Raw genomic sequence first — 13151 nt, 5'->3', positions numbered from 1 at the left:
TTGGCCTTCTTGGCCACCTGGGCCACTCCAGGCTCGTGTTCAGCCACTGTAAAGCAGCCCTCCCAGGGCCTTTTCCTCCGGGCAATAGATGTGAGACGTTGTGTGCTAACATGCCCTTGTTCACCTGCACTTCCAAGCCCATCCTCCTCACCTCCATGCTTCGTCCCCCTGTGTCCTGCAGGTTGGGATCAGGATGTCCTCACCACTGACTTGAGCAGAGAGTTCAGATTCAGAGTAGACATATTTTCCTTTACAGTTCTTGCTTATGGGCAAATCCCTGTCTAGGGAGATGCTTGAAATGCAGCTTTCTGCATTGGGAATCTTTGAGTACAACAAAACTGCTCCTTGGTTCTCCCTGGAGCTGAAGGAACGTTGTCAGGTGTGTGCTTTCAGCCATTTGGGTGCAACCACAACCATGCTGTTCTTCAGACAGCTCATGTAGAAGGTGGGTTTGCTTATTCAGCTTCAGAGTTGAGGTAGGACACAGTCCTCTTCTCTTGCCAGTGCTGTAAACCAGTGATATTTGGGAAATGTGGAAAACTGGAACTGCTTTGTTTCAGTGTGGTTTGTTGGAGGCTCTGGGGTGGCTGCTGCTTGCAGGGGACTCTCCCTCATTTCTGGGTCTGCTTGATCCAGCTGTTGGCCGTGCTTCTCTGAATTTAATTGCCTATGATGTGAATACATTTTTCACACCATAAATACTGTAAGAATTAGAAAGCTGCCTTTCTCCTGAGGTGTGAAATTAGGAAAGAGCTGTTCTGATGATGATGCCCTTTTCTTGGGAACGTTTGCAGGAACCAGGGCAGCTTCAGGGTACAAAGCGATGCTGCTATAAAACAGATAACTCTGCAGATGGGTTCTTCTAATGATGACCCAACTGGAGTACTACAAAACCTAAGGGGACATATTTTAGCATTGCTGGCACCACCTCAAGTGTACAACTTCACCTGTATTGGATGCTGATGCTTCTCAGCATTCATAGCCAAGCTCAGGTAATGACGCTTTGCAGTACCCAGTGCTAGCACTTGCTGGTTTGGCATTAGGGTTTGTCTTGGCTGATGCTGAGCCTGGTAAAGGTGGTTTAAAAATCCTGACTCTTAGTTTTAACACACCTCTCAAGGTCACTTCTGCAGGAGGTGGCGGTAGTAGTGTTTGTTTATTTATACAGTGTTTGAAAAAGGGCTCAAGTGAAAGATCTGATAGGGGATTAGAAGGCAGAAGTGAGGAGAAGGTATTAAAGGGTATCTGTTTTTTTAAGAGTCTCTGTAATCCTTGTACCTGGTTCTTCCGGATCACCTTGTACAGCAGCACAGTTATTGCTGCATCTGGTGGAACTGCTTTGCTGCTCCCAGGAGGCTGAGAATGAGAGATAAACAAGTGTCTTTATAGAATGTTAGAATGGTTTAGATTGGAAGGGACCTCAAAGCCCATCCAGTTCCAACCTCCCACCATGAACAAAAACACCTCCCGCTGGATCAGGTTCATGTGGATTCAGTGTTCATCACCTCTGTCTGGGATCTCTGCAGAGCTTGGCATGTCGATCAGAGTTCTTTAATGGGGCTGTGTGCCTTTGGAAAAGATGAAACTGGTGACTTGGAGACACCTTACTGCTCTTTGGCATGGGTTGTCTGACCTCTTCATTTCAGGTTTGTCTTTGGATCTGTTCAGGATCAGGCTGCACAGGAGATATGTGTGCTTTGAGGTTTCAGGGAGTATCTGACCACTTGAAACACATCTCTCAGTTCTCATGCGGGCTCTACTGTTAGAAGCAGCCATGGCTGCTGAGCCAGAGAAGCTGTTTTTCCAACTGAGCTTGTCTAGACTGAGTTTAAGTATCGTGGATGTTTTCTAGGTCTTGGAATCTTCTTGTGATTTTTTTTTCTGTTTAATCCACACCAAAGTGCTTCTTCTTCATGGAGTGAAATGTTCTTGGTGATTCAAAGCCTTTTGGCCATGAGCTATTCCTGTTCATGCTTGGGCAGTAGTGCCGGTTGATTATTTTCCCTTGTGAGATGCAATCTTGAACTGGTGGAGGATGAAAGGGTTTTCAATGCCCATTTTATGGGGTAGGAACGGTGACTGAGGATCCGTTTATGCAGTTCGTAGAATCATGGAATTGTTTGGGTGGGAAGGGACCTCAAAGCCCATCCAGTCCCACCCCACCTGCCATGGGCAGGGACACCTCCCACAGGATCAGGTTGCTCAAAGCTCCATCCAACCTGGCCTTGAACACCTCCAGGGATGGGGCAGCCACCACTTCTCTGGGCAACCTCGGCCAGGGCTTCCCCACCCTCACAGGAAAACATTTCTGCCTAAGACCTCATCTCAATCTCCCCTCTTTCAGCTGAAAACTGTTCCCCCTTGTCCTGTCCCTGCATTCCCTGATCAAGAGCCCCTCCCCGGCTTTCCTGGAGCTGCCTTTAAGAGGATCCTTCTGGCCTCCTGCCACACCTGCTTGGCTTCCTGCAAATCGTGATTGTCTGGTCACACACACCTTTTGGCTTGCATTGTGGCTGCACCTAGTGAAGAATTAATGAAACGTGTGGCTGCTGCTCTAGGTATGAGCAAGATGGGACTTGCCAGGAGCACATCCACGTAGTGAGAGTCAAGACGAGAATGCAGCGCCCAGGAAGGAAAATGCACAAGTGTATTTATGTGTGAGAACTGGTGAATGCCCCGAGTGCTGTGTTAATGGAATCAGCACTACTTCATTTTCTCCTGATTTATTCTGCTCACTGCATGAAGATGCTGACACTGCAGATGGAAACTGGGATGGCCTTAACTCTTTCTGCCCTCCAAGGACCCTCCTGTGCAGGATAAGCTTTCAACTCTTGTTCTGAGTTACTGGTGTAAATGTGTGCTGACTCCCTGGCAATGCCAAGCAAGCATGAATTGATCTGATGTCAATCTAAGAAACTGCCGGGGCCTGACTGATATCACCCTTTAACCACCTTCATTTTGTATACTTGTGCTGTGGGCATCCCTAGTTGTATTACAGCTGGATATGGAATGGAGTGAGGCTAATGCAGAGTGAGTGCACACAAATCCTGTTTAAATCTGGTTTAAACTCACTTTTTTTATATGTGTGCTGCTCTGCTGTTCAAGAAGTCACTAAAGGTGAAGTGCTCTGCAGGTGTCAGTGCTGGGATTTAGGGTGTGTGTCGCTGCAGCCAGCCAAAAGTCAGGTACTGGGTTTGGAAAGAATTGTAGTTTCTGTGAAAGCCAGGCTTTAACGTAACCAAACAAGATACTTCAATCTGATGAAGATACCAGGAAGGGCTTCCAGAGCTAGAGATGGGGCTGAGCGTGGGGCTCTGTTTCTCCAGTGAGGTGCTGTGGTTCAGCAAGATCTGTTTGAAGTGCTTTCCCAAGAGAACTAAACCTGCAGCCATCAGGAGAACTTAGAATCATGGAATCCTTAAGATTGGAAAAGCCCTCTAACCTCATCCAGTCCAACCACCAGCCCAACCCTGCCATGCACTAAACCATGTCCCGAAATGCCACGGCCACACAGGTTTTGAACCACTCCAGGGATGGGGACTCCACCCCTGGACAGCCTCTGCCAGGGCTTCCTCACTCTTTCAGTGGAGAAATGTTTCCGAATATCCAATCTAAACCTCCCCTGGCACAACTTGAGGCCAGGTCCTTTCATCCCTTAAGTGTTCCTGGGGGGAATACAGTCAACGGGTTTGGGAGTAGCCGTGTGTTCTGCACACCCATGAGCAGAGTAATTCAAACCAGTCATTCTATTCTGCAAAGTCCTCTGTAGGTTTTTTCATATTTGGTGTCCTGGTGATTTTTGAAGACCAGAACTCCAGGATCTGTGCTGGGAAGGGGTCAGAGGTTGAGAAGGAAATGAGGCCTTTCCTGCCCATCCTTCCAGCATAAATATTGCTTAAAATATATATGTGAGTGCTGTGTAGTTACTGGTCTGCCTGCAGGAGCCTTCAGCATCCGTATCTGGAGCTGGGAATTATGCTTGTACGTCTTAGCCCTCCTGACAGGGAGACGAGTGATGCTTGGGCATCAAGGTGTGCAGAGCGTGGACTGGAAAGGGGAGAGTGTCCCACAGCATAATGTGGGAAGCGTTGTCATGGACCGTATTTATGAACTTTAAGCCTGAATTATGTGCAGAGATCTTCAGGCAACTCTAACAGTATTAAACCCCAAAATTCCTTACACTTGTACAACCACGCTGATCAGTAGTTGTCAGGGCTTTGCAGACCTTAAGGTTTTGGGGTTGGGAAGTTGTGTATCTAAGATACCTCAACAGTTCCTGAAACATTCCTGAGTGAAGCAGGTGGCTGAGAAGCTTCCCTGTTACTGTGCAGCATTTAATCTCTTTAAGAAGCGTTCCCTGAGTGTCGTGCACTTGAAAATAATGTGGGAATCGCACTAAAATCAGTCCTTTAGATAGTCCAGTGCAGTCTGTCTGCTGGTTATGTTCCTTGTGTGGGTGGGATGGTCAAGAGATGTTGGAATGCTGGTGGTTTTTACTTGGTTCTGTCCTTGGAGATGTCCAAACCACAATATGTAGTTTTCTTTGCAGTCAGACAAAGTGAAAATGCAGATGAGTAACTTCCTCTTGATCTCTTTTTGTTTGCCAGGTCCTGGAGAAATACCCAAATACACCGATGAGCCATAAAGAGATCCTGCAAGTTATCCAGAAGGAAGGACTCAAAGAGATCAGGTGAGTTAAGTAGAAAAACACATCCATGCTTTGATTCCAGCTTGGTTTATTTTACTGTTAACCCTGTCTCATCAGTATTTTGGGAATGAAGTGTTAAATATCTGCAGAATTGGTGGAGGCTCTCAAGGCACTGCTACTTCTCACCAAGGAAGCTGGGTAAGGATCACACCTAACATCCAGGTGTGAGCTACGTGCCTCTGCTCTGCAGCTCCTGTATGAGATAAACTGACCTTATCAGGCAGCTTGGGCTCCAGGCACTGAAGTAACTCAACTACTTTGTGTTTCACCTTAAATAGTGAATAATCAGTTTAATAGAAATGACCAAGCCCAAAACTTAAAAGCTATACACAAAGGAAAAGAAAAAAAAGCAGCCTCCCTTACAAATCTTTGCTTAGAAAACTTTATCTTCATGCTCTTTTCTTTTAGTGTTACCTGGAGCAGAGTGTGGCTCTGCTTTAGACCTCCCAGTTCCCTCAAGGAGTGGCCGGAGCGTGGGTGTGCTGGGTAGCTGAGGACACAGGCTTGGGTTGTACCGATATGCTTTAGGAAAATGGAGCGGCTCTGATGATGGCTCTTGAACCGCTGTTGCCATAGCTTCATTCCATATGTGTTTTCCGGGGATGGACAGGTTTGTTTGCTGAGAGAGGAAGCAACTACACGAGGATATGGTCGGTAGTGGACAGGTATGGTTGGACTTGATGATCTCAAAGGTCTTTTCCAACCAAACGGTTCTGTGATTCTACTCTATGAACTGGCTGTATGAGGTAGAAAGTATTGATGCTTCTGTTTTCTAAGAGCAAAGAAAAAGGGGAGGGAGATGTTTAGATGTGCCAGTTCCTCTATCTCCGAATGAAAGAACCGTGCTAAGTTTGACTTAATTAGATTCTACATTCCATTTTGCCAATGGAATGCAATGATCCACCTGCTTTGGCCCAGCTGCAGGAATTCTGCTGTCAATAAGATCTTCCACTCAAGCTGTGGATGACACTGGAGTGGTGTGGTTTTTGGAAATGTGGCTTTATCTAAAAGCAGGGAAACCAACCACTCATTTAGCTCTTAGGGAGGTGACAGAAGGGACTCAGTGTCTTCCGTGAGGTTTTGGAGCAGTGCTGCATTTGGCCAGGAAGATTGACCAGCCTTGGAGTAGCTTCAGGGATGTATTACGCACTGTTAATCTGTGCCTGCAACCAGCAACCGCGCTGACCAGCCCCTTGTGCCCTCCCAAGGAGAGAAATGCATTTGTCTGTGCTGGTGGTCACCGATGGCAAAGCACAAGCCCAGCAAAGCTCCAGGCACTTAGGTGTGGTGAGCCTTTTGAGCAGTTCTGAGTGCTCTTCTAGGGGCAGAGCCGTAGGCAGGAGGTGAGCTGTGCCATGAAAGATCCAGACTCTGGCTGGCTAGACCAAGTTTTGTACTGAACAGCTGAAACCAAGCAGAACAGAAATGCTGTCATAGAACCCTTCTCAAACCCAAGTCCTTCTCCTAGAGTTGGTTTGGGGATTTAGCCTGAGGTGATATCAAGGAGTTTTCCTCTCTATAAGAGCTGCTTAGCGTCAGGACAGTGCAAACTCCTCAGCATCTTAAATCCCCAAAGATGTTTGTGGGAGCAGTAGAGTGTGAAGCTCATTTTCTGTAGTTCAGCGGTTCACCTTACTGACTTGGCCCCACTTGGATGCTGTGGAGTAGTCAGATTGATGTCATAAGACTTTATTTGGATTAAGAGCTGAAAGTTGTCAATTCTTAAGTGGTTTCATTCCGGGCAGTGCCAGTAATTCTTGTGTCTGCATTGGGCTTCTGCTAAGTCATGGCCTGTGACAAGACGGTCTAACACAAACTGGCGTTCGTAAGAGGAAAGATCACGATGGGGAAGGTATCAGAGCTGTCAGATGAGCACACTGAGCTCACCAAATTGAGTTCTTTTCTGCAGAAACTCCGGCAGGAGGCCACGGCCAAGGCTCTGATGGCCGATGACAGCGATTTCCTCGTGAATGGCTGCATGGAACAGCATGCAGCTGCGAAGCTCCTGGGCTGGTGGGATGGTGTCAGGGTTTGCAGGCAGGACAGGCTCTCTGTTATCATGTGTGTCAAGGCATTAGAGCATTTTGATTTGTTTTTCAACACAATTTGCTTCTAATAAACAAAATTGCAAATTTCTTCGGTAGTAAACTACCTCCACAGAGCATGTAAATCTTTAACCTTGGTCAGTTTTGACTGCAGTGTTTGAGTGTTTAAGTTCAGTATCTATTGCCTCAATTGTAGCTGCCCCGTCCCTGGAGGTGTTCAAGGCCAGGTTGGATGGGGCTTGGAGCAACCCGATCCAGTGGGAGGTGTCCCTGCCCATGGCAGGGGTTGGAGCTGGATGGGCTTCGAAGTACCTTCCAATAGAAACCATTCTGCGATTCTATGAAATCCTTAGATATATCTACCTTTTAAACCTTTTTTACTTGTTAAAATCTCTGATTTACAGAAAAAAAAACAGGTTTAGAATTGACAAATTACTTTCCTAATGAGGCAGAGGGAATAGGGAGCCCAGCTCGTGTCCGGCAGTCCCTTCTCTGGCCGTGCAGCCAGCACATCTCCCTTTCGCTCTGATGATTCCTGGCATGTGCTGCCACTCGGGAGGAAACTTCAGGGTATAGTTGGACGAGTTCAGAGGATGCAAAGTGTTAGTATGGTTGTCGAGGCTTTGGAATCGCAGGGAAGAAGGGTGGCAGTTGGGATTAGCGTGGCATAAAAAGAACAGTGGTTTCTGCCATGTGCAGCACAGTTTGACCATTTTTTTTGGACGAGGCGTAGTCTTTCGTAAGATGGAGGGGTTTGTAGCAATACAGAGACCTGGAGCGATACTGGCTGATTATCTTACCTGTATTTATAACCTCATTCTTGACTCAAGTGATTTTAGCCATGAGATTTTTAAACGTCAGCCCAGGCTCGGCACTTAGGGACCTAAAGACCTGGAGACCTTGGGCACCCTGGAGCTAGAAGTGTGCTTTTTGTGTGATCTCTTATCCTAATTGTCTCACGTTGCCTGTGCTGACAGGCTGCCCCAATCTGATGAGAACCTTCCCAACCTACAAATCCACTTGCAGGCTGAGAAAATACAATAAATGTAGCTAAACACTCGGTGAATTGGCGGCGTAACCATTTCTGGCTCTTTATTGCCTTGTCTCTGTTGACTGTGTAGCTCAATGAAGCCTGAGCACGTTCCAGCACTCATGCTTTCAAATGAAGCTTGGAAGATGCGTGGGATGACGGTGTTAACCCAAGCAACACCAGCAGTGAAAGCTTCCCAAACCTGAATCCATGGAATCGATTGGCACCAAGAGTTAGCAGTGCTTGATAAGTTGCTTTTTAAATCAAAATTGTTAACTTTTTGTTTAGTTTCATTTATTTCCTTGGGAATATTAAGGTCAGGGTTAAGGTCTCTGAAGAGTTAGGGTCTGTGAAAGATGCCTTTGGTCACCTTTTCCTTTAATGGCTGTGAATGTTTGGATTTTCTTCGCTGTTATAGGAGACACTGTGTAGAATGAACTCGTGAACCACTGTCAAAGCACAGACTTTTTTTGCCTTAGAATTGATTAAGGGAGGAAATAAGTCTCAGTGCAGCTCAGTCTTGGTGAAAAATGAAACCAGACGCAGTTCTAGGGCTGCTTTTATTTCAGGTATTCATGGGATTGCTAACATAGAGAACCAAAACAAACTCTTTAACCGCTTTTTTGGGGAAAAAAAAAAAAGTGTAGAAGCCCAAGTCCTCTTCTCACCAGTCTTTTTTGGACTGGAGATCAGTGTGTTATTGCCAGGTTGAATTCCAGCTTTACCTCCCTCCAGACAGTGGCTAGTTTCTGCTTCTCATTGGCAAGTAGATCCTTCCAATTCCCTTGCCATATGCTCTGTGAGCACAGCTCGGAGCATCCTTGAGGAGGTGGCTTCCTTCCAAACAAGGAGGTAGTTATGTGAACAGGCTGGAGCTGGTATAAATGAGCTCCTTGCACTGTAACTTTGGGTTACCATACTGTTTCTCAACCAGTTTCCTGTGTTTCTCCTCTCTTGCTGGCCAAAAACTAGCAGCCTGCTGTGTTCCTATGGGCAGTTTGTCCTCTGTGGGGCTGGCAATGCAAACGGTGTCTGCCAGAGCGATGGGGAGAGCTGATTGCCCGAAGCAAATGGGGCTTTTATCTCCTGTGAAGTTCAGGGCAGAGCGATGTTGGTCATGCTCCTCCAGCAGCTCATATGCTGTGAAATCGGGATCTGGCCTGGCTGGGGAGAAACTCTGTGTTTGGTCACTCTGGCAGGAGGAAAGATGAACTTTAAAGGGAAATGGCTCCCTCGCTGCCTTGGCTCAGGGCTGTGAGCACAGGTCAGGCTGGAGGCTGCAGCTGGGTGGTGGCTGTAGGAGCAGGGAAACTGCTGACAGCTGGAGGATAGTCTTGCCTCTCAGAGTGAGTTAAGGGCCAGCAAGATGATCTCCTCCCCAGCTTTCCTGTAACCCTTTTCAGTACTGGAGGCCGCTCCGAGATCTCCTTGGAGCCATCTCTTCTCCAGGCTGAACAACCCCAACTCTCTCAGCCTGTCCTCATACAGGAGGTGCTCTAGCCCTCAGATCATCGCCATGGCCTCCTCTGGATGTGCTCCAACCAACCTGGCTGGGGCCTGTTGGATAGAACCTAATCTAACCTGGTGTCACTGCTGATCTGCCCGGAGAAGTGGTGGCTGCCCCATCCCTGGAGGAGTTCAGGGCCAGGTTGGATGGGGCTTGGAGCAACCTGGTCCAGTGGGAGGTGTCACTGCCCGTAGCAGGGGAATTGGAACTGAATGGGCTTTGAGGTCCTTTCCAACCCAAACCATTCTGTGATTCTATGATCTACCCCAAACTACATATTGTTGTGGTGGAGGGGGGAGGGTTCATATTAATGCTCAGAGAACTGTTTTGCTCAAGTTTTTAAAGGGGTGTTTCTCTCCTTTTTTTGGGTTGCACTCCAACTCCAGAAGGTAAGAACCACTGCTGCTTGTTCTAAAGCTGTTCCTATCCGCTAACGCGAGCTGCAATGACCTTAATTAAAGCGCAACCGCTTGTTTCACAGACTTAGACACTGAGTGCTGGTGGTAGATGTAGTGCAACCGCTTCTGTTCCTCCCTCTTTGTGCCCTGCATGCTGTTTGCATCCTCGCTGCGGAGCGATGCAAGCCCGGAACCACAGTCTGTGTGTGAAGTCTGTGGAGAACGCCAGGCTGATCGCATGTGGATGCTCGGAGTCTCCCGGGTTAACCCTGCTGCCTGCAGCTTTATGGGGAGGGGGGCTCAAGCTGCATGCTGTGTTTTGGTGCATCCTTTGGCTCGGGAGTCATCTGGCGCTACATCTGGGGTGAAACAAGGTTTAACACCACCACTAAGCTGCTTTTCTAAGTCATGAATGTGTTTAACAAGCTTGGAGTGGTGTCTGCTTTGTAATATCTCTGCTCTGATGCTTCTGTGGATGCAGAACTATTGGTTTTTAAAAGCATCATGTCTTAATATACTAATAAACAAAAAGCTGTTTGTGTGAACGTCTGATTTAAAGGGAAAGAAAGGGATGCTGGAAAGGACAGAATGGGAGAACTCCTCACCCTTACGCCCCATCCAGTCATGCACTTTATATTGAGTGTCTGTTTAGAGCAGAAGGCAATCATTAACTCTGCCCTGGTGTTGAGGCTGCTGGTGTGAGACTGTTGGGTTCTAGGTGGTGTTCCTGTGTCTCTCTGTCTGGAGCCCTGAGGCGGGGATCCTGCGGTGGGAGAACTGCAGCATCCACTGCAGAGATAGTGTAAAACCTGCTGACACAGGAGAAACGGTGCTGTAAGAGAAAGTAACCTTTCGGTAGGTAAATGCACCTCGTGTGATGCTCTGAGGGCAAGGCTTTAAGGTTCAGATATATCATGACTGGAAAGTTTCAGCCCAGTGTCCTATCCACACCCTGTCCTCAAACCACTCTTTCTCTGGGAATGCGGGGATAGGACAAGGGGGAAGAGTTTTCAGCTGGAAGAGGGGAGATGGAGATCCAAGATTTTAGGAAGAAAAGGTTTCCTGTGAGGGTGGGGAGGCCTTGGCCCAGGTTGCCCAGAGAAGTGGTGGCTGCCCTGTCCCTGGAGGTGTTCAAGGCCAGGTTGGACAGGGTTTGGAGCAACCTGATCTCGTGGGAGGCGTCCCTGCCCATGGCCAGGGATTGGAACCAGATGGGCTTTGAGGTCCTTTCCAACCCAAACCATTCTATGATTCTATGAAACTGAACAAGCTTTCTGTGTCTCTGCTGTCTCAAGAGCCAGGCAGATGGGAAGGGGAGCTGCATCTGGGATTGAAAGTGTGGGGAAAAAATGCTTCACCTCCTTCCTCCCCATCAGCAGGCAGCTGCTCGGAGTAGATTCCTTGCCTTAACCTTGTTCAAACCCGCTCAAACCCCTTTTCTGTGCTCAGTCTTAAGCAGTTTGGAATTTAATGTGGAGTTCAAAATGCCGTGATTTAACGATGGCTTAAATTTGGCAATTCTCAGAAGGAGAGTTTGATCTGTGTCTGTTTGAAATGTCAAGTAGCTTAGAGAAACGCCCAGAGCAGTGAAAGCTCAGCACGTGTATTTCTTATGCCATTGACTGACCTTGCAACTCCCTCTTAACTACAAAAACCTGCATTATACTGGTGTAGCCCTTTCAGCAGTCCCATAAAATGAGTAAAAGATCATAGAGTCATAGAATTATATATTGTCCTGATTTGGAAGGGAACTATGAGGATCAGAGTCCAACTCCTGTCCCATAGGACAACCCCAACATTCACACTGTGGGTCTGAGGGCATTGGCCTAACACTTCTGGAATATTGTCAGGCTTGTACTGTGACGGCTTCCCTGGGGAGTTGCTCCAGTGCTCCACTACCCTCTGGGGGAAGAACTTTTTCTTAATGTCCAACCTAACTCTCCTCTGGCATGTCCTCCTGCAATTCCCTCGTGTCACAGAGAAGAGCTCAGTGCCTGCTCCTCTTCCTCCTCCCCATGTGAGGAAGCTGTAGAGCGTGGAGGTCTCCCCTCAGCCTCCTCTTCTCCAGGCTGAGCAGACCCAGTGACTTCAGCCGATCTTCACATGTGTCTCCTCTAAACCCTTCCCCAGCTCCATGCCCTCCTCCGGATTCTCTCCAGCAGCTTTAGATCCTTTTTGTCCTGGGGCACCCTGAACTGCACCCAGTGCTCAAGGTGGGGCCACACCAGAGCAGAGCAGGACAGTCCCCTCCCTCCCTCCCCTGGTGGGTGATGCTATGCTGGATGCATCCCAGGACACGTGCCTGTTCTGCAGGCTGAGGGTCTGTCCCTTCCTCTTTGTCACTTTGAGATCAACTTTCTGATTTATTAATGAAATGAGAGAGTGCAGATATGGAGAATATTAGTTTTCCAATTAGAATAGCTGTTCAGAACCAACAAAAGGCCCTTGTTTGGTCAATGGTGTAAAAATACAGTTTATGTGGTAGTCACAGGTTTGAAAGCATGAAGAGGTTTATAAGTCCCGGTAAACCTGTTAAATTGTTTGGGTTTTTTTAACTGGGAAGTCAATGTCAAAAGGGAATAGTGACCAACACCCCGTTTTTCAGTGGGAAGCAGCACAGCAGGCGTAGCAGAAGGGCTGGGAGCCGAACCTGCTATCGCCACTCACCGGCACACGGTGCTCGCTCCAACTCAGCGCTTGAAACAGGTCGGCCAGGGGCTTACAAAGCGCCCCGCTCCGGGCTGACACACAGATATTGAAGGCCCTGCTGTGTGCCTGAAGAGTCGCTGCCTGCTCTGATAATGCTAGAGTTTGTGGACATGTGTTTGCTCAGCCTGTTCGCTCGGTGGTTGCTTGGTAAGCAAGGATGGGAATGGGCTCAGACAGCATCTGGAAATGGAAATGTCCTTGGTGCTGTGGTTGAACACTTCTGTCAGCACTGAAACTGTCGCTCTTGCCTTTGGTAGAGGTGGTTTGGAATGGGCTAGGAGAGTTGGGCTTTTTCACTCTGGAGAAAAGAAATCTGCAGGGAGACCTTAGAACAGCCTCCAAGTAAGGAAAGGGGCTCCACGAAAGCTGGCGAGGGGCTCTTGATCAGGGAGTGCAGGGATAAGACAAGGGGGAATGGTTTTCAGCTGCCAGAATGGAGATCCAGATGAGATCTTAGGCATAAATGTTTTCCTGTGAGGGTGGGGAGGCCCTGGCCCAGGTTGCCCAGAGAAGTGACTGCCCCATCCCTGGAGGTGTTCAAGGCCAGGTTGGATGGGGCTTGGAGCAACCTGATCCAGTGGAAGGGTTCCCTGCCTGTGGCTGGGGGTTGGAACTGGCTGAGCTTTGAGGTCCCTTCCAGCCCAAACCATTCCATGATCCCATAGTGTAGAAGGTATGGGAAAGTAAAATGATTTAGAACTTCAGACAGTGAACAATCAACGTTTTCCTGAAGAAGATCCTAGGTCTGGGTGTG

The 13151-nt window shown here is 48.0% G+C and overlaps 1 protein-coding gene across 1 annotated transcript in view; it reads left to right on the top strand.

Annotated features, from left to right (window-relative positions):
* ASXL2 (ASXL transcriptional regulator 2) overlaps positions 1 to 13151 on the top strand; it is a 64753-nt gene that overhangs the window by 16612 nt on the left and 34990 nt on the right. Inside the window, exon 2 of the mRNA XM_069850610.1 lies at positions 4608 to 4690. Within this exon, the coding sequence (XP_069706711.1) occupies positions 4608 to 4690 (83 nt within the window). The remainder of the gene's footprint in view (positions 1 to 4607; positions 4691 to 13151) is intronic.

Source organism: Phaenicophaeus curvirostris, chromosome 2 (assembly GCF_032191515.1).
Source record: "Phaenicophaeus curvirostris isolate KB17595 chromosome 2, BPBGC_Pcur_1.0, whole genome shotgun sequence".
NCBI lineage: Eukaryota > Metazoa > Chordata > Aves > Cuculiformes > Cuculidae > Phaenicophaeus > Phaenicophaeus curvirostris.
The sequence above is the reverse complement of the archived record's forward strand: the minus strand, read 5'-3'. Positions and strand labels throughout refer to the sequence as shown.